We start from the raw sequence: 21,867 nt of genomic DNA on the forward strand, positions 1-21,867 counted from the left end.
GAGTGTTTACCATCAATCTTAGGTCACTTTACATCTAACCATTTATGTCTTGTTGACTCACACAAACATTACATTTTACCTTTAGTTACATATGTCTCGATAAACTCTTAATATATACGTCGAGGTTGACATATGAATACGTCAGTTGGAAGTATGAGTATAATGATCTGTCCTAACGGTCGTAGCGACGCAATTACACATTTACAAACTAATAAACTGAGATTATTCGGCGTGTTTAACTACATTAAAGCAGTCTGTAGTGGTTTAACTGATAAAACAATCTATAATTTCTGAATTAAGTTTGTAAAAAATAAATCGGAACATTAGCTGAAGTTGAATGATGATACCATGTCGCTCTCTGGTGGCTCGCTTTGGTAACTGCGTAACAAGCATTACCGGTTAGAAAAAGTCGCGCTCTGATTGGTCGAGTCCCTTCTCTCTTTAGTTATGTTGCATTCACAGGCTGTTGGGAATACGGAATTTCATAATGCACTTGTAAAGATTGTTAAATTGGGAAATGCACACAAGACATCCTCGCGTTTCTATAAATTGCCTATTTTCGTTACATATCCGATGTGTCAATATCACTTTCGTTATAAAGTCAATTTAAATGAGAAAAACGAGAATGTAACAACACATTTTCAAATTCCCACCCTCCATGTAGGAGCACTTGAAGGCAGCACCGGTATAGATCATTGCACTTCCCCTCAGCATCCCCACACGACACAGACAGGGCTCACAGGCGACAGTTGAATTGACTGTGTGTGTGTGTGTGTGAGGGAGAGTGTGTGCTTGTGTGAGGGAGTGGAAAGCACCAGGCACTATGACAATTAGAAACGCTCTCCGGGATCATGGACAGAGGTATCGACCACGGATGGCATGTCTCAAGAAGGTAGGCTATCCCCCTTTACATCAGTGGTTATCACAAAGCTGCTCAGGCTTATATAGACAATACCTGCAGACGCACCATGGATTCTCTAAACGCAATGCTTGTGCTGTATTGATCTGCTGTAACCTCATAAAACCTGGCTGTAATCACATTATAGTAGCTTCTAAAACAATCTGTATTCTCTAAAGATCCTCAGAGGAATCCCTTTCCTGATGGTCTACAGATTTCTTTAGGTTGGACATTTTTGTAAAGCAGGTACCATTTGAATTACACAACCTTCATTGCCTCAATCATGCATTCAAAAAAATCTGAATTTTAGTCACCCAATTAATTAAAATCAATTAAAATCTCATAAGCAAGCATTCAGAAAAGCATGTAACACAGTGACAAGACATCAAAATGCTGCAAATCAGATGTTATCTTGGTGTCAGTTCGCACTTCGTCTGTCTGTCACACTAAATGTTAGTCTGTGTTTTGTTGCAACCTTTTCACAGTGATAAGGTCATTCAGTTTAATAAGCATTAAGCCTGGATCAGTATCAGTGCTTCCATCTACACCAACCAGCCTCTGGAAAGAAGTTAATCCAGGCGCTGTGTATTGGAAAACAATCCAGCCTGGTCCTGTGGCCAGAGTGTGGCTCGATTCATCATCTCAGATTTCACATTTGTTCATGTTAGGAGCTACGTGTTTATCACAGCGTAGTAACTCTTGGTATTGCGGAGGAGGTCATTAAGAAAAAAAAAGCTCTATCATTAACAGAATAATTTCTATGTCTAGAGTCTATTGATTCACAGCTCTCACAATGCCCTGCTCTCCAGGGGAATGCTGACAGAGAACTCATGTCCAGGAGAACTTGGTGTTTTGGTCCATGAAAGCCCACTTTGGTCCAGCTCAGCCCGGGGCTTATAGCCTCTCCAGGATGACTTCAAAGCACAAAGCCACTTCAAACAGTCTCAGGAGTCGACCGCACACACACACACTCACACACAAACACACTCACTCTCTCTCTCACACACATTCACACACAAACTGAATTAATAAACCGCACTATTCCGTGCTTTCCAGTACACACCTGAGCTGTGGGATCTATGGGAGCTGTGGGATCAGATGACGCAATAACTAAGAAACTATTTAGGGCAGTGACTCACCGCGAAAAGCCTCCTACACAAGCCAAGCAAAAACAATTAGATCAGGGCATCAAACAAACCCCACACCTCACCTTTTGCCATCTTTGAATACAGTGTTATGGTTCAGATTTGCAGTTTTATTGAGGTTTTTGGACTTAAGAAGCGGAAATAGAGTTAAGAGAGTCGGCTAATCACACTGATAGGAAGTATTAATGACACGCTTTGATAGTGAGCCTTAATATCAGAGTTCTCAAATCACTTAGAGGCAATTAAGATACATTTTTTTCAAATCTTTAATCCATCTAACCTGTTTTTTTTTTTTCAAGAAACCTGTTGGCACGGTGACCTCTGCCCCTCACTCCTACAACCAGTTGTCGTGATAACCTCTTCTCACCCCCCCTTATAATGTTCCTTCGCAGGCGGAGAAGGTGCTGCTGGAGATGCAGGATCCCAAATCAGGAGTTAAGTCGCAGCCTCAGCGGCTGGTCATCACAACAATACCACACGCCATCACCGGTGAGGAGGCGACACACACACAACACACACACTCACACACACATAAGCGCACATGCAAACACTGATGAATGCACGTACGGTACACACTTGATGTTATTCAGCGGCTGGTTGAGTGATTGTGCCTGTATAGTCTCACTGGAGGATACCAGAGCTCTGGGCTCAAACTCGAGAGCTACAGATTCCATCTCCATGACAACCCCCGCGGTCTCGGAGTCAGAGAGAGGGAAAAAAGTAGGAGGTGAAGGAGGAGGATGATTGAGCGGGCGAGAGGAAAAGAGCAAGTAACAGAGACAAAAACAGGAGAAAAGCAGACACAGAGCAAGGTGGGCGGGCGGCAGCAGCAGAGGAGGAGGAGGAGGAGAAGAAGAGGAAGAGAGGGAACCTAGAGTTCTACGTCAGGCTGGTTAAAATAGCTGAATCAATGAAACTTAGCAAACATGCCTCTCCTCTCCTCCTCTCCTTTAACTTTCTTTCCTAATTTCTTCTTTCCTTTCTTTTCCTCTCTTTTTATTTCCTTTTCTTTATCTTTCTTTCCTTTCCTTTCCTCTTCTCTTTCCCATGTCCTTTACTTTCCCTTCCTTTCCTCTCTCCTCTCCTTTTTTTACCTGACTCTTTCTTTACTTTCTTTTACTCTCATTTTTCATTTTTTTCTCTCTCTCCTCTCTTCTATCTTTTCTTTTTCTTATCCTCAACATTCTTTACTTTCTTTTTCTTCCCGCTCCTCTCCTTTTTCTCGTTTCTTTTCCTTTCCTCTCCTGTTCTTTCCTTTCTTTACCTTAATATTTTGCTCCTCTCCGCTCCCTTTCCTTACTCTTTTCTTTACTCATCTCTCTTTTCCTGTCCCTTCCTCTCCTCTCTTTTCTCCTTTCCTCCCCTGTTGCTTCCTTTTCTTCATCATTCTTTCCTCCCCATACTTCTCTCCTTTCCCTTTCTTACCTTCATCTTTCTTTACTTTACTTCTCTCACCTCTCCTCTTCTTTCCTCTCATCTCCTCCTTTCCTTTCCTTGTATCTTTCTCTCCTCTCTTTCCTCTGTTTCTCGCCGTGCTTCCTCCACAAACCCCCTGTCCACCTCCTCCTCTGCCTCTCTCCCTCCATCTGTCTCCTCACATTAGCTGGAGTGGCTCACAGGCTATCGACATAGTCAGTAGTGGTATATCAGAGAGGGGTCTGACATTTAGAGGCGCACACCCACCTCACAAACACTCACAGCACTTATTTCTTTTCGTTCGCTGTCAGAGCTGCTTTTGTCTGAAGTGCTTTTTTTTTTTTTTTTCTATAGATGCTTTGTTTCCTCAGACTTGTCATTTGCATCTTTTCTCTGCAGGTGAAGACATAGTTGCCTGGTTAGTGGACAGATTCAAAGTAGACACGCAAGGTGAGAGATGATGCTGTAGTACGTACTTTACATTATATACAGAGTTCGTCAGGTTTTATGTGCTTTAAATTCATGCCCAAATTACCTAAATTAACTTAAATATCTGTCTGTTGTTTTCAGAGGCGAGGAGTTTTGGCTCTATGCTGGTGGCGTTAGGATACATCTATCCTCTACAAGACCACAAACGCTTAGTGATCAAACCAGATGCGTCCCTCTATCGCTTCCAGGTGCACACACACACACACACACACACACACACACACCATTTTTCAGACTTTTTGGCCCAAATTTTAAACCCAAAGGAGCCACGTACTGTGCTGAAATAGTTTCTTCAGACAGGATACATAAGAAGCTTCCTTTTGAAAAGTTTCTTGTCTTGGTTGATCTTTAAAAGCTGCAAATGCTCCCAACATCTGATGAAGGATCACAGAAGTTTTCCAAAACTAACAAACATTTAACATTTTTAGCAAATAGGTTGTGTTAAAATTGTTAATAGAGTATAACATTACCCACCGTTACGTTTTATTTTTACACATGCAGATGTGAATCCACTGGTAGTTGTGATTAGGTGCAAGTTTCTGTATTCTGTAAAGCACTTTTATTGGTGTTAGATATGCTCTGTAAACATACTGACTTGACTAGAGTCGGACGATATAATGATATATACCATGAGACAACAGAAACTGATTATCTCTGGTTGTAGTAGTGTTGCAAATCAGTGAGAAGGAACGCCTCATGATATAATATTGGATTTACAGGATTTTTCCATCAATTTGATGATGCACTTTAATTTTTTTCTGTGTTTAATCTGGTGGATTAGTCAAAAACAGACCATGTGTGTAATTGTGATTACATTTTATATATATCATGATATAAAATCACATACTGTGATAGAGGAATCTCCCTATACTGGACTTGACTGAAAACAGCCAGTTAGGGACCAAGAATACAAGTGTTGTGCTAATGACACATAGACCATCTCTCATTGCATTTTTAATTTTCTTAACTTCAGCACACAGTAACTGATAACTGATAGCGACTTACGGATAGAATTGCTAAAAATGCATTCAGAAGTCTTAAATTGTCTTGTTTTGTCCCACTAACAGTCCAAAAATCAAAGAAATACAGTTTATAATGATATGAAACACAGTAAAGCAGCAAAACTTCATATTTGAGGGGCTGGAACATGAAAATGTTTGCTTGATAAATGACTCAAAAGGTTAATCGAACATCAGAATTATTGTGAATTAATTTTTTGTTGAACAAGTTGATACTTGTTCGTCCAACCGATGAGTCACACAGTTGTCGAAAACAGACGGATGAAGTGAAGCCGAGGAACTGAGGTCATCCTAATATTTGTTTTGTTTTAACTGCTCTAACATGCAAAAGGTAAAATAGGAAGATAAAATAGTTCACCGTTCAAGGACGGAACAAAGGCAGGAGCAAGCAGAACGGCATTTTGTGACCCTAAATTGGTCTGGTTTTGGTTTCCAGAGCAACGATACATTTAAATAATTTTGGTTCTGGTTTGTAACAAACAAATCCAACTCACAGTCACACTGAACACATAATAACTCGCTCATTTGTCCTTCCCAGACACCGTATTTCTGGCCTACACAGCAGTGGCCTGTCGAGGACACAGATTATGGTGAGTGCGACTGCACTTGTGCACATTTTACATCCCATCCTGTTCCAAACACTCGGCTAAACACGCCTTTTCATTTCATTGTTAAAGCAATCTACCTGGCGAAAAGAAACATACGTAAGAAAGGAATCCTGGAGCTGCATGAGCAGGTAAGAGCGACACCGAGAGACCCAAGTATAATTAATTTTGTTAGTTGACATTTACCGAGGTGTTATTTTCTGTGCTCAGGAGCAGTATAACCGTCTTCACAAGTGGATGAATCATAAATGGGATTTCATAGTGATGCAAGCTAAGGAGCAGTACAGGTAGGTGTGTGAAAGAAGAAACTCAATGGCATCAATGAGTTTTAAAATCAAGAAGGTGTTACGATAATCTGTGTGGCTTTTAGGGCTGCAAAGGAAAGGAAGAAGCCGGACCGTGTGGTGTTTGACTGCCAGGAGAGAGCCTACTGGGTGGTTCACAGACCTCCGGTGAGAATACACACACACACACACACACACAGATGGCTGTCAGACTTGTACTGTGAGCGCAGGATACAGCTTCATATCAGTGGATTGCCAGCAGACAGAGAAGTCTGAAAATAAATTGCACTCCACCTCTATACTTCCCAGGGTATCTCATTATCTCTACCCATGATGCCTCATTACCATTACATGTCCAGTCAGAGGAAAAGGGCACGACTGATTAATATTTCACACTGCGTAGGAGATGTGGTGCAGTGGTTTGCACCTCTTGCTTGCGACATTATGAGTCTTAAGTTTCACCCGGTGTTGTGAGGCTGGATCTGGGAAAGTGGGCTTCAAAAGACCCCAAAGGTTCACTTTGTGTCAACTGGTTCATGACCATTTGATTAAGTACAAATTTGATTGGGAATACGCTCCGCTACTGCAAATATAAGCTGAAATAATAATAATAATAATGATAACATAATCTTGAGGCCCAGTCTGTCCGTTTTTTAAGACCTTTATTCTATTAGATTATATTGTGCTTACGTGGTGCCTATTTTAAATAATTATCTAAAACATATTGACACACAGCAAACCTGTGAGTTCTGTACTTTAATTTACTTTACTTTATCCACTTTATCCATTTATTTATCAGGGACAACACACATTAATTAACATCAATATGATGCTAATGTGTCAGTATATTTTTGAACAGTTCTGGGAATTTTTGGGTCCTCCCCTCATATGACATCAATCTGTGCAGAGACTGCAGATGAAAATGAGTCTTTTGGCCAAATCTGTGATTATAAATCTTTCAGTTGTACCTCTCTGATCCAATTCAAAGTACTCTCCTTGAGATGTGATACATTTGTCCAAGCGCTTCTCTCATTCCTGGAAACATTTCCTGTAGACATCTTTTGTCACCGTGCCCGGAGCCTCCTATGTTTCTTACTGGAATTTTTTCCACGGTGGCGAATCGTTTCCCCTTCAATCTCATTTTAGTTTCACCAAGCTGTAGGCATACGCTACCTAGAGGCAAATCCGATAACTACACCTTACTCACGTGATATGGATGGCTTCTGGGAATTTTTGGGTCCCTCCCACGTACATTAAAAGAAACAGACAAACAAAGAAATATCAGAGCACATACATACATAAATGAAAGAAAATCCAATAAAAACATCACAATCAGAACTTAATTACAACAGATAAAATCAAACATCACAAAGGACCACACAATTATAGTCCTCCAAGTACATGAAGCTGCCATAAGTAGTCAGCTGTCTGCATTGTACTGACGTAAAGGCGACAGGTTGCATACACAGGCGCTCAGACAGCTGGAGGAACAGGAGGGAAGTAGGGACCATCAGTTTATGGTCTCTGCTGTTGGGATTTTAATTGTTGGATGTGTCAAACAAAGCAGGAACACCACTTTAAATGTAGAGTGAATAGTTGGACATTACATTTCTGTTTGTGCACAAATTCAACAAATATGATACTACATGTTAAGTGTTGAGCTTTAGAGATGTTGGTAGGTGTATTTTCAAACTCTGGACAGAGCCGGGTTAGCTGTTTCCCCCTGTTTCAAGTGTTTATGCTAAGCAAAGCTAATCACTTCATGGTGCTACTTCAGTGCTAAATGCACAGGCATGAGAGCGGTTGTAATTGCTCTGATCATCTAATCCTGACAAGCAATTAAGCTTATTTTCCTAAACATATAATATTCTTTTAGCCTCCCTGTAGAAAAAAATTACAGAAGTTTTGTTTTGAGTCTCATTTTTATTTCACTTTTTCTGCCTAAGAAAATGTTTATGCTGAAGGCAACAAACAGAAAAGAAGAGATGGTGTTTGCATTCACATTACATAAAATATTAATATAAGTTACACTTATTTGCTCGCTTGACAATCCCATACTCTACACACTCACTCTCTTATTCATAAAAATCACAGAAGCTTTCCATCTGAGATAATTTCATTTCTCAGGGACAGATTTATTCTGTCAGCTAGTAAATGTGGTTTATAGTCAATCAATTTTTAAAACCCCTGCTGGAAACAAACAAATATCTGTAAGATGTTTTCATCACATCCAACAGTGAATTAAAACAAAATCACATTTCACACGTGGCTGGCCTCTTGTCGTCCCACGTGGTTGGGAATTGTGTGACACATTAGCAGCCGTTGATTAGCATTGTAAAATGGCCATCTGCTTTAATTAATTGGTCCTTTGGTAAACACACGTTGTGTAATTTCTTTTATTTGATGTGTGTGTGTGTGTGTGTGTGTGTGTGTGTGTGTGTGTGTGTGTGTGTGTGTGTGTAGCCAGGGACAGTGAGTGCCATGGACTATGGACTGGAGAGACGAGTTGATCCAAACGCAGACGAGGTAACAGGTGAGTCTCTGCATGACCTGTATGAACATAATTCCTGTCAATCAGCTTATATTCAATAAGAGGCTTTAATGCATGGATCCAGGTGCAGTAAACGGCTCCTTATCTTCCTTTTCCTTTCCCCTGTCTGCTGTTTCAATCATTAAACTCACCTTTAACTAAAATAAATTCTCTTTTCTCTTCTCTCCTCCCCTTTCCTCTCCTCTCCTCCTCCTCCTCTTCTTTCTACTGCAGGCATTTTCCATGGCTCTCTTTTTGTATCCAGACTTTTAAACTGGTTATAAACACCTACACACACACACACACACACACACACAAACCTTGGCCGTCACTTAACCTACTTGCAACCACTTTAACTCTCAAACAGCCTTTTCAAGAATCATTCAAAATGTAGTCTAAAACTCACAATGGTCCACAAAAACCACTGAAGTACAAGAGCACACACACAAATACACCCAGCACAAATATCCCACTCTGTCTCTGCAGATGTAGATTTTAAATCTGTGATATGACACATAACCTGTTATGTAACATTTCATATATTTTCTCCTCCAGACAAAAACACCCGACTTCTACGAGAGAATCGTAAGTGAGATTTTGCAGCCCACTTCTTTCTCTCGTCCTGTTTCATCTCAACCAAGTGTTATCATTAGCAGCGATGGCGTTTTTATAGCCGTCATCTCTCTTCTGCTTCCTCTAGATGATCTTTACCCAGCAGTCCATCATGAGGCCCAGAGTGAAGTCGTCTGTGTCCATTGGCGCGTAAGCTAGTCCATCATATTTCCAGCTTGCCTACAGTATATCTGTGAGAAAAAAACAAGTCGCCATAGATCGGTTGCATCATACTGCACATCTCATAATAACAAACACACATTACTCTCACTGTATCGCCACTGACCTGCAAATGTAGGACAAGGGGAAGTCATGCAGAGATGAGATTTGACATGATATAGATACAGTAACTGAAGGTTTGGTGACTTGCTATCATGTCATCAGCCTGCTAGCATGTGATAAGCAATTTGTAAGATGTATGAGGAAGAACATACTTGTGCCAAAGCTGCACAATCCTATAAAATGTTTTTATTAAAATGATAATTTGCAGCTGGGAGCAGATCTACATTCAAATACATGTACTTATAGACATTCAGGGTCAGGTTTCTTTCATTCAGAAAGGCAGCAAAGATAGCAAAAATGTAAAAAATTCTGGATTCAAAACTAAAATCTTATTACTTATTCTTTGACCAGTGGCTGAACTTTCCATTCAATGTCAATAAGAACCGTTCGCCAGAATTGTACTATGTGTTGTTAACTAACAAACAGATAAGAACAAAAACATTAACTCCCGTAATAAATTTTATGTTTCAACATTCGGTCAAAAGAGAAAAGCTGCTTTAGTCACTAATTTACCATCTATCATTAGTGTCAGTAATGTCCCACTTTTGTTACCATTTAGTGGTGACTTGACATATTTGGTGACAAGATTCCTTTTAACACCTGAGTGTACTGAAGCAACAGGACGTAACTTTTAGGAAATGACATTACAGGAGATGTATTTATATACTGTTATAATGTCAGATATCTATTTTGAACATGATCAAAGTTCCAAAACTTTAGGTTGAACGTATGTAAAATGCTCCCAGCAAGTCAAAAGCCAGGCTTCAACCTGCTCTGAATGTTAAATTTGCAAAGTTACTTCTACTTTCTCCTCTTGATGACGTCAGATTGTTTGTGCATGCCCACAAACAGCCATCCGTTCGGTAGCCTTTGTTGCTAAGATTTTTGTTGTTCAGGTTGTCCACTTGCATATTTCGGTTCAGATTTTGGCTCTAACATGTATGGATGTATTTGAGCAGTTTTTATTTTGAGTAAAGATCCGGAAAAAGAAGTGAAATCGTATTACTGTAGTTTGTTTACGTAGCCTGCAGAGCTGCTAACCAATCAGAGTTGGCTCATCGGGAGGGGGGTCCTTAAAGAGACAGGCGCTAAAACAGCCTGTTAGAGACAGAGGCTGAGCTGAGGGGCTGCATAAAGGACCAGCATAAGATAAATAAGGTTTTTTTTAAACTGTAAGTCATGCAAAGATATTCCAGTAGTTGAGATCCAGCAGTCCCTTTGGTTGTATCATTGCCTGCTATTTTGACGCTCCTCTCCAGTAAATTCCTTTCCCTGTCTTTGCAGATTGGTGAAATACTGCTCCACCTACAACAGCCACGACCCTTTCCTCTCCAAGTGTCTTCCCAGCAACCCCTGGCTCACTGATGATGTCACATACTGGAACTTGAACATGCCCAAGTGAGTCAGCTAAGGATGACACATAATTTATATGTCATTCATTTAACAGGTGTTTGAGATTCAACTGATGGTTGGAATATAATTTACAATAACTAGTACAATTTGTTCTTTTTTGGTGATTTGTTTTTTCTTTATTTGTGTGTGTCGCAGTGTGGAAATCCCAACTAAAATGCGTGTGGAGAGATGGACGTTCAGCTTTGGAGAGCTGCTCTCAGACCCTCGAGGACGAGATGATTTCAGACTCTTCCTGAAGAAAGAATTCAGTGGTACGATGGTTGTTGTTTTAATTAGATGACCTACAAAAACATGCATTGAACAAGACTGATTAGAAGGGGCAAACATCAGCTTAGTAAACCTTTATCTCTTTTCTATTTAATTGTATTCCGTTGTCAAATATCTTAGGTGAGAACTTGGCGTTCTGGGAAAGTTGCGAGGATCTGAAGTGGGGAACAGCTGCGACAATGAGAGAGAAAGCCGAGCACATCTACAAGTAATGTCTTCATTTCTTCTCTGTGTGGAATACGTCCACAGCTATCTCTAATGACTCTAATTCACGGCTGTCGAGGTTTGAAATAATATAGTCAAGTGCAGCCGTCACTTGACTATATTAAGCTTTTTAATTTCACAATTTTAATCTCCTGATCCCAGGACATTCCTCGCCCGTGGTGCACCTCGGTGGATCAACATTGATGGAAAGACAATGGAAATCACCGTGAGTGGCTTGAGACATCCACACAGATACGTGCTGGACGCAGCCCAAACTCACATCTACATGCTCATGAAGAAGGACTCATATGGTCGATACATGAAATCTCCAGTGTTTAAGGACACGACGAAGAAGGCCATCTCTCCTGATGAGCACAAGTTCTCGTAAGTGGCAGCTTTAAATTCCCACGTTTTTGCATTTAACTGATGGCACTTTTTCTGAATATATTTAGTCTGAATACGGTTATCTCATCCAGCCTGATAAAGAACAAGTGCACAGTCAGAAATTGCTCAAAGAGTGACTTATTAGTACATCTGAAAAACCCAAATTCTCATCTCTCTGGCTGATAATTGGTCTCACTGCAGCTCACTGCAGCTACTTCATCCATCACTCTAAAAAACGTAATTTTTACCTTGTCTTTTCCTCCCTTCTCCTCTCTTTTATCATCCCTCTCAATCCCCCCCCAGTGACGCCCAGTTGGAGCATAATGCGAAGAACAGGCGGCCCAGCCTCAGCCCCATCATCCTCCGGCAGCAGGAGCAGGAGCAGAGGGCCAAGCTGGCCGCCAGCGCCCCCGTTGACATCACACAGGTCATGAGCAAACTCAGCAAGCAGGGCAAGGAGGTCCCTCCTCCTCCTCCTAAGAGATGAACACAAACACATGGTGCTCAGTGATAAATGAGTTTACATACTGACGCTCAGTCAGGGTTCTGATTATTTCACTTTATGTAACTGAATTATTTAGTGCAGTCATTTGAATAGGAGCTGTAGTACATTTCTTACTGATGATGTCTACATTTTAAAGCCATCGTAGTTATCCTTTAAAGCTGCTATAATCGAGATTTTTATATTAACAATGGATCAAATGATTATGTGTAACGTGAAAAGTTGCTTCTAGTGATGATTCCAGAGAGAATTATCACCCGAATGCAGTTCCCCACAGCATTATGGAGCTTTAAAGCGTCTTTCAGCTCATTGTTTTGGTTTTGTGGCCAACTTTAAAGTGCTCTCATAGTGCCATTTTTGGCAGCAGCATCAGCAGAAGAGCTCCAAAAAGCCACTTAAAACAACCTGCAGCACCAAACGGCAGACACGGTTAGAGACTAGCTGTTGAACATAGTGGAGCATTTAGCAGTTAAGAATCCAGATATTCCCAAAGCAGAGCAAAACATACCTTTTATGGAGAGAAAATATTAGATTTACATCCACCACATGTCCCGAATGCTAATGTTGCTTTGTATATGTTGGATGTGTAAATAGGCAACTGTTTGCTAATAAGTTCGCCAAAGTTCATAGCATGTTTCTGCTGACCCCAAGTGGTTAAAATCTCAGTTATCGCAGGTTTAATGATATTCAAACAAAAACTGACAGGCATATCCATGCTAATGTCAAAGAATCAAGAATATTTATTTCCAACATGATGTTCAGTGGAGAAAAAAACTCCTATTTGGAGGTTGTTTCATCCTCAACATGCCACAAAAAATCATTCAAACTCGACCTGGCGAGCCTCTGTCATGTTGGTGCAACAGAAAGTGTTAGTAAGTTACTTTCAGGGCCTAAAAAATTAGCTGTTTGCTGTTTGAGAAAGTGGAAAGTGAAGTTATTGAGAATGGGAATGTGCAATACAGAATATGAAATCATAATTTAGTTGCATGGTATTACAGCCAGAGTGTTGTAGACACATTAGGTGTAGTAGACGTATAGTGAAGTAAAGTAGGACTATTTTAAAAGGTCACTTCACTGTAATTACAAACATCATTGCACAAACGTTACCTCTCGTGGTATCTAGCCCTGCACTTATTTACATTTTGAGATGTACACTGCCGAGACTTTTTAAATGCTTTTACTACCACAGTGTTTCAACTAATGTCTCTTTTCAAATAAAACCAAAAGTATCTGCATGGCTAGAAATATGTTTTTAAGTGATTACAGTGAATTGACTCTTTAAACACACACAGATTTATTGAGAACTGACTACAGGCAGAAGACGATTGGACATTTTCGGACGTCTGTTACATTTCTGTCCATACATGCTGTAACCCTTGTCTGTCATATTGTTTCCCATAATGCATGTGTTGTACTGTCCGTCTTCACTGTCAGAGCGTTCTGTACTGGTCTGTATGTTTTCTGTGTGTCATCAGTCATAAGCTAATAAAACATCCACAAACCACCTCATGTTTATCTGTTTGTCCTGAGTCGTCATTCACTGTTTTCATCAACGTCATGACACACATTCCTCTTGTCCTTCCTCGAGTTTTCAACACTGTCTGCTTGAAGTGATTGATGACGATTCTGTCCTGATTATCGGCAATGACGCTGAACTAATCTCAGTTAAAACTAGAGACAGTACATGTGATGCAAAGATCAGCCATAGGTGCATACATAATGCACTGTAACATATGTATTAGAGCTGAAATTATTAATTGATTCGTTGATCGATTTAAAACTAATTTGCAGCTTTCTAAAAAATAATTGATTAATTGTTTGTTGGACAAAACAATTGACACTTTAAACAAAACGACTGTTGTATTAATCAAGAAAATAATCAGTTGCAGCCTCATATGTATCATGTCTAAAACATTATAAGAGTAAATCTTCATCTTGCATCATCATCATAATAGTAATACAGTAATAATGATAATAAATCTGATTTTAAGCACCTAGCATGTAACCCAAAGACACTTCACACACAGGAAAAAAGCAAAAAAAAACTGCATTAATGAAAAGTTTAGCCAAAAATATGGGTCTAGATTATATGATAATGTCCTATAACATCCATCACATAGCAGTATGAAAGTATTCTGAACATCATGATGTTGAAGTTTGTGTGATTAGAAATGCTTTTTCAGTTCCAGTACATAGTTTTTGCTACACAGAAACAAAAGTAAAGCTATAATACATCAAAATTTCTGAATAAATATGAATTTAATTAGGCTATAAATACATAAATATATACACTGAGCAGAGAACAACCCTGGTGCTTATTGTATTCTTATTGCCTTCAAGCATGTCGGAGCCGGTATTCTCCTTCTTTAACACATCTGTGGTTTTGTTTCCCCTGAGAGAGCTGCTGCTCTAAAGAAGTCTCTGATGTCAGGAACAAAAGGCCGTATGATGGTCATATCATGTCTCTCTCACTGTCAGAGGAAATATTAGCTGGTCATCAATACACCTTTTCTTAGTGCAATCAATGAGCTTTCATTAAGGTGTTAACAGTAAAACCACAATCTTCATTCATTTTTTCGAGCAACAGCTTTTAAAGAATAAGAGTGACTATGAGCAACTGTATTACTTGACCTTGCAAATGTAATTTTACCACATTTATGTCTTATGACTGTTATAAAAAGACATGATGCATGATTAATAGTTAATACTCTTATGATGCATGTGCATTACATGTGCTGTAGTGCATTATGAAGGTATAATGCATTGTAGGTATGAGCTTCATAGGATATTTCTGGTGATTTTCTATATTTTTCTTATTGGCAACATCATGTGCAGAACCAAAACCAACAATGAATTCATCCTACTTACAAATATTGTGTGTGTATCCAAAGCCTGACATATCATATTCCTCTGTGCTGTAGACCTCCGTTGTTGTCCAAAAACACGTCAATGAGTGCCACAGTGGCATCTGCCATACAAGGAACTTCTCTCCTGAGACTGAAAATGTGATCGTTGTTATTAGTCTTTTGGAGCCGTTTCTAACAAACTACTGTAAATGTAAACTTTGTGGTGAAGGAACATGTCACCCAGTGCAGCAGTGTGGCTCATTGATGTGTTTTTAATAGCTTTTGGTCAGCTACGGAGATCTATGGCACAAAGGAATAAGATATATCAGACTTTGGATACACACACAATGTTTGTAAGTAGGATGAATTCATTGTTGGTTTGGTTCTGCACATGAGATCTTTTCCTTTAAAGTAACATATGATCAGTCATTTCTTTCTAAATGTTTGGAAGGAATCATCTGCTGAAAACCTTCCAAAATACACACACACATGTATTTGGAAGGAAACCCTCTCTCGCCGCCCTCTGACTTGTTTCTCTTGCCCTTTGACCTCACAGCTGTGCCGCTTCACCACCCCCGTCCCCCACCTTGCTGTCTACTCTGGCATCACCGACTCCCCTTCTGCCAACGCCTCACCTTCTCTCCCTTTCCTGGCCCACACCCCAGTCTGTCCGTCCCCCATCAGCGTGGCCTTAGACAGCACCTCTGCCTCCGAGCGGCGAGTGGAGGCAGGTGAAGGGGAGCGTGAGGGGAACCCTGAAGCTCGACCTTCTGTAGGAGGAAACGTGTCCAAGTCTCGCATGGCTCTCTCCCTGCGGCGTCTGCTGAAACGGGGATGCACCCCATCCACCATGTTTGCCAGCCTGTCGCCTAAATGCCACTCAGCTGCCGGGACAAGCAGCCGCATTCAGCCAATCAGCCCGGATCAACCCAGCCAAGCTCCAACTAGGAGGATCGGCAAGTGAGTGTGAGACAAAGACAGTCACGTCTACAAAACTGCACAGAAAACAGAATTTACAACATGATCCCCTCACTGACAGTGCAGTCAGAAAGCATTGTGTTTTCTACAGTTATATATTTTCAGTCTTTCAGTTTGGATTTTAAATGAAACAAACACTTAAATATGAATGTTTAACTGGTAGTGGTGGTTGTGTGAGGGTGTTTCCAATGCACCAATCATCCTAAACATACAGACAATGCAGCCAAGAGCTTTTTTTGTTCTTGATTCTGAAGTCAGAAAATAAAAAAGTACAGGCCTGATGGTGTCTGTTGATGTCTGTGGGTTGTAGAGTATTAGAGCGACTATTAGCTTATCACAGAAGTGTAGCTATCGACCTCAAAAATTAATGAAATTAGTTGTGTTCTACTCCATCGACTGCAAAGGAGTTGACACCAAATTTAAAGCTGCATGAATCAATATTTTTATATCAACAATGGATCAAATGACTACACATATAAATTTGTTGCTGTTGTTGTTGTTAACTCTGCAATTCCCCTTAGCTCTAGTGTTTTAGGGTCCTTCAGCTCATTGTTTTGGTTTTTCAGCCCACAACTTAACTGTTTTGGTTTGTCTCACTGCGCTCATTTCCAGCAGCAGCAGCAGGCAGCGTTTTTCAGTGAAAAAGCTGCGATAAACCCACTGAATGCTACCTGTCAAACACCCAACAGCAGACAGACAAAGTTAGCGATTAGCTGGTGAGCATTTAGAAGCTAAAGAGCCAGACATTTCCTTCAGGAATTGGCAGAGACCAAACCAGAGATATTATGAATATTAGACTTATATTCAACAGGAGGCCAAAAACACTACTTAAAATGTTGCTCTGTGTCTGCTGTTGGCTAAGGTGTTTCCCATAACAGTTTTATAAGGCGATAATTCATTAGTATTGTGTTTACAGCTTGTTCCACCTCCCCCAAGTAGCCACATAAATAATAAAATAAAATAAATGAATACTGCTTTAATTATAATAATTCTATTTAAGTTTATATGTTAACTCGTCCAATTACTTTCTGTTCCTCTAAAATAGGGGAATATGTATAAAAACGGCTAAAAATTCAAGTCCCTCTAATGTGAATGTAAACAACCTCAAATTAAAGCTGAAAGTCAGCACTTTAACCACATACTTATTTTGTCATTTCAAATCCAACGTGCCAGAGAAAAGAGCCGACAAAACAAAAAAATCTCACTATCTTAATACTGTCTGACTGCATAGTATTTTAACAGAACATTAACGTCGGACAAGTGTCTCACTTTCTGCAACCTTTCACAGCTTTTTCCAGATTAAAGTGGATATTCCCCCAGAGTGCCGTATCTACCCCATAGAGTCTGAGGATGAGGAGGAGGAGAACCGAGCTGCCTCTCGGGGAGGAGTAGGAGCCAAAGAGATCATCTGTCCCTGGGAGAGCCTCACTCCGCAGAATGGGACGGGCTAACGGGCTACATTTACACAGGTATAAAAAGACAGGGGTTCGCAGATGCAATGTGTCTGTCTAAGCAGGCTGGAAGTAGATTTTTCCCATTTCACAGAGCATAAAGGGGTAAAATCTCATTGTTAATCGTTCCCTGTGTAGGTGTGGCTGAATTCTCACCACAAAATACAATATAAATACCAAACAACAAAGAGACTGACACACAACAATCAGTCTGGGACACTCTAGAGATGGCTGACAGTCTACAGTAGACTGAGCATCAAGTTTCACACCTTAAAGGAATATTTCACAAAAATCTCATGTTTTAAATATCAAACATTCACCATACCTGCAGGCTTGAAAGAACCCGATTTTATGACTGTTGTAACTACACCCACCTGAAGCCAGGATTTTAGAAATACTGAGTCCAAATTCCTCCAGTTTAATAAAATTCCTCTATAAAAAATGTTTGACTGTAAAATTTCCTAACTGTTTACATTTTTGATTTATTGATCTGCAAATTTTCTCTCATTTTATGGTCTAAATGCTATTTCAAAACATTATCCAAACAGCTAGAAGTATAATTCTTGTAGACAAAAACAATCCAAATGTAATTTGTCATCATTCAGGAATTTAATGGAATCAACACATTTTTTGTCATTAACTTATAATACGTAAGTTTTATTAATTTCAAATTAAATCAACTTAAAATGTCTAGTTTTCATTTTCAGACCATTTCTGAACATATTAAACCTGAGTTCACCTGATTTGAAGTATTTTGACTTGAAATCATGAGTTAAATTGAACGAACTGCAACTTGTTAAATTAAGTTTTTACAGAAACATTATCTATTCGCATACTTCCCAACATGCATTGTTTGAGGGTTAAAACTCTTCAGAGACCCTTCTTTTTCGTAGTTTGAAGAAAACATACATGATGGTAAGCTCGCTGTGGGTCTTTAATACACATTAAGATAAGTCATGGTTGTTTTAATGAAAACAATGCAAACTGTGATGGGTGTTAGTATCAAATTCAGTCCCTACCCCTGTAAGTAGCCTTGCATGTTGACTTTGTACTGACTCTGGTATAAAGTAGTTCCAACAACAACAAGTCCTTTGACTTACATGAAAAACTGAATCTTCAAACTGAGAAAATGTAAATAGAAAGCAAAGTCTGACCGTGACCTTTTATCAGTGTGACTGAACAGTTGTTGATTCAACTCAATACCTTTTGTTTTATGAACTTGATATCTTTAGTTATCTCAGTTTTACATTTTTAAGGCAGCAGGGAACTTACGTTAAGTTGAAACAGCTCATAATGTATTACAGCACAGTAAAAAAAAAAAAAAACTGAGAACATGACGTTGGTTTCTCAGCTGTAGCTATGGCCTCACAACTGTGTTTGCTGACATTGGTTGCAAACAACAAACTCACACACAAGTTGTATTCAACCATATTTCTGTATATTTGGTGTTTGGAACAAGCACAAGCCTTCACCTTACAAACCTACAGAAAATAAGTATTTGATACTAAAAACATTTGTTTTTGGTGGTGTATTCCTCTAACTATAGCCTTATTGTCACCAACCCTTACTGATGTGAGCACCAGCTGAGCCCGCTGTTCAGTTTTGTCAGGCTCAGCTCCTCCAGAAGACAACCGGGGGAGGGGGGTGTGTACGAACGTCCGAGAGCTTTTCAAACCTGAGCTGTAGCTTTCACTTTAAAACCTCAGTCTGTATCTTCTTCATGAACAGTAGCCCAACAGCAGCCTTACCCTCCTGCACACACCTGAGATCTTTTGTTTTTTGGCCTTGCAAGTTTCTAAAAAAAAAAAAAGCAGGCATGTGCACGGACATTTTTTGAGAGCCATGCAGGCCCACGAGACAACAAAAACTATAAATGGGGGAAAAAATATATGAAAAGGAAATTCCTATTAGCATCCTATCCTTATTGAAAACACATACATATACAGTATATATACATTAATGTTTACATCCAAATGAGCAAAGCCAAAGAAGACGGACATATTTGGACTCTGCCTGTGCACATGCCTGTTAAAAAAGTATAGATACTGTATTTATATATTTAATATATTGAATAATGATCAGTTTTCTGAAGTAGAGAAGTGTTCTTGTGCTGCTTAATAGACTTAGATGCCTCATCCCCAATTTGCTTACCTCTTACACATGTTATGTGAAGCGACTGGATAGATGCATTTTCAGGTAAAACGAGAGCACATGAACAGCTTGTCTACATGTTGGTTTTTTGCTGACCCACTCCTGTCAGATCTGCGCTCTTCACGACAGAGGAGCTAACAGGGGGTCGGGTAATAGTTTTGTATTTGGCTCCACTGCTGTTTTGTACACTCTGTGTAGCTGTCGTTTGATGTAAACTACCCTGAGCGAGGGGTTGATATTTTTCCTCGCGTGTCTCTCCGTTGCTGGGGGGGCAGTGCAATGTGAATTAACTGTCAGAATGTATTATCTTTACCATGTTTACAGATGCAAGAATGTGAAAAATACCTTAAATTTGTTGTATTTGATTTGTACATTCCATGGCTTGTGTCAAGTGCCTCAATAAATGACTGTCTTAACAAAATGTTTCGCCTTCTTAATGAGATGCTGATACATGTAATCTTAAAGGGTCAGTTCCCTCAAATTACAAAACTCTGTATCTCGACATGATGATAATTTTTCGGGCTTATTTGCCTCTAAGATTTGCATCGCCACCCCACAAAAATGGAGGTGAATGGAAGTGCATTTAATTAATTCAGCAGGAATGTGTCTCCAGAATCAGTGTCCTGTTTATTCTGAATAAGCCACAGAACACACTGATAACAGGTTTCAAAGGGACTATTTCTTTAGTGGAAAGTAGTTGAAAGCAATGAAAACTGTTCACAGTGAGCAACAAGGATACTTATTTTGTGCTGTTGAATTTTTCCATTGGATCACAGTGGAGGCAGATGATTCAGAGAACTCAGGCAAATAAAACAACAACTTCCTGCATGGGGTAGATACCACTAGAGGTAAATAAGAATAAAGAGTTTTTGTTTAAAGATCTCCAGAAAAAGTTTCATTATTTTGTTATAAGCCTTAAAATGACATCTCCTTCTCCTCCCTCATTAAAAACCCAGAATCTATGAATATGCAAATCTGTCTCCTACTAGTCCAATCTCAGTGTTTGTGCACTGGAGGCTTCAAGTTTTCACATCACACATAAGTTGAATACTGGACCATGATTGGCTCCAAATTAATTGTGATGTCACAAATCCTGCTCATAGGTGTACACCTCTTAAACTGAGATTTATGGTGAAAACAGAGAAACTTTCCTTCTTCAGTAGATTAATGTTAAAGAGTCCTCTAGTGTCACACTCTGCACATACATCATTCTGCACAGTGAAGCTCAAACAAGTCGGAGAACAAGAAGCAGAACACGTTTGACTGGACGAGGACTTTAAATTTGGTATGAACCAGCCCTTTGATGTTTGTCTGCTCTCTTACAGTTAACACCTTATAATTGTCTTTTAATGAGCTAAAATGATCAAGTGATTACACATTGCTTTACAAATGAATAACCAACTTATGTAACTCAGGTGAAGTAACCCTTTAAATGATTTGTTATTCAAGTGAAATACTTTTCAATGTGCAAAAAAAATTCCCTTCAGCCTCACATCTTGGTAAACGGTGATGACTGTGATCAACCACAAGGTGGCGATAAAGCAACATCAGTTGTAACAAGGTGTCAGCATAACCCTTCCTGGTAGATAAGATAGAGATCTAGGTGCCATAGTTCACTGAAACTTGAAATATTGACCATGAGAATATTTTTAAACATAATATTTTGATATTTTGTACAGTGTAAGACATTGTTAATAGACGCTACTATGAGGAATAGACCTTTAAGTGTGACCTCTCCTCTGCGTCGTGATAAAAAATCATACTGCAAACAGGACTGCACAGCCATCTGATGTCCATATAGACATTACTGCAGAGTGTATCTACATAAAAGCATTTCTGCCATTACACATCTTTCTGAGAAAACACAGCATCACTGAGGTTAGTGAACTGAGGCCAGAGCAGAGCTTTGATCTGTGTGTGTGTGTGTTTTTGGTGTCTCTGAGCAGAAACATCCGATCGCTATCTCACAATACCCACACAGGGACGTCCACACACAGTCCATTCATGCATTAGCTTACTGAGGAGGACAGAATATATGCAACACGCTTAACATTCATTTGAGGTGTGCATAATATTAAAATACATTTGCGTGGAAGCGTCTTTTAATGAAGCCCTTGGTGTTTGCTGTCGTACCTGAAAGTGTTTCTCTGTCAGATTGCCTCAGTTTGATCAAATTTTTTTACATTTTGTAGATTATCTGTCTGCTTACCTTCAATTTTTTAATTTCCAAATTATCGCTTGAATGTGCACAGCATTTTAAGCAGCCAAAACTTAACAATGTCAGCTCCTATGTCCTATATTGCTGCTTATAGATTTTAAAAAGATGAGTGTTGAAAAGGTTTCAAATTCAATCTAATGTTCATTAAAGGAATAGTTCAACATTTGGTGATG

At 39.5% G+C, this 21,867-nt stretch overlaps 1 protein-coding gene across 3 annotated transcripts; it reads left to right on the forward strand.

Moving 5' to 3' along the window:
• Nucleotides 1-784: 784 nt before the first annotated feature.
• On the forward strand, nucleotides 785-19,876 carry LOC122970840 (regulator of G-protein signaling 9-like). 3 transcript variants are annotated; one of them, XM_044337126.1, is made up of 18 exons: nucleotides 785-892; nucleotides 2,436-2,532; nucleotides 3,859-3,909; nucleotides 4,030-4,136; nucleotides 5,506-5,557; nucleotides 5,645-5,703; nucleotides 5,783-5,859; nucleotides 5,943-6,024; nucleotides 8,320-8,382; nucleotides 8,942-8,971; nucleotides 9,087-9,148; nucleotides 10,565-10,678; nucleotides 10,829-10,944; nucleotides 11,081-11,168; nucleotides 11,327-11,548; nucleotides 11,852-11,975; nucleotides 15,453-15,856; nucleotides 17,163-19,876. In XM_044337126.1, the coding sequence occupies exons 1-18, from the start codon at nucleotides 824-826 to the stop codon at nucleotides 17,323-17,325; spliced, it is 1,980 nt and encodes a 659-aa protein (XP_044193061.1). In that variant the 5' UTR covers nucleotides 785-823; the 3' UTR covers nucleotides 17,326-19,876. The 3 variants fall into 3 exon arrangements, with proteins under 3 accessions (XP_044193061.1, XP_044193062.1, XP_044193063.1); XM_044337127.1 differs by lacking the exons at nucleotides 15,453-15,856; nucleotides 17,163-19,876 and having other exon boundaries at nucleotides 11,852-13,565; XM_044337128.1 differs by lacking the exons at nucleotides 785-892; nucleotides 2,436-2,532; nucleotides 3,859-3,909; ... (3 more) ...; nucleotides 5,783-5,859; nucleotides 5,943-6,024 and having other exon boundaries at nucleotides 8,328-8,389.
• The last annotated feature ends 1,991 nt before the right edge of the window (nucleotides 19,877-21,867 follow it).

The sequence above is a fragment of the Thunnus albacares genome, chromosome 20 (genome assembly GCF_914725855.1).
Source record: "Thunnus albacares chromosome 20, fThuAlb1.1, whole genome shotgun sequence".
NCBI classification, from domain to species: Eukaryota; Metazoa; Chordata; class Actinopteri; order Scombriformes; family Scombridae; genus Thunnus; species Thunnus albacares.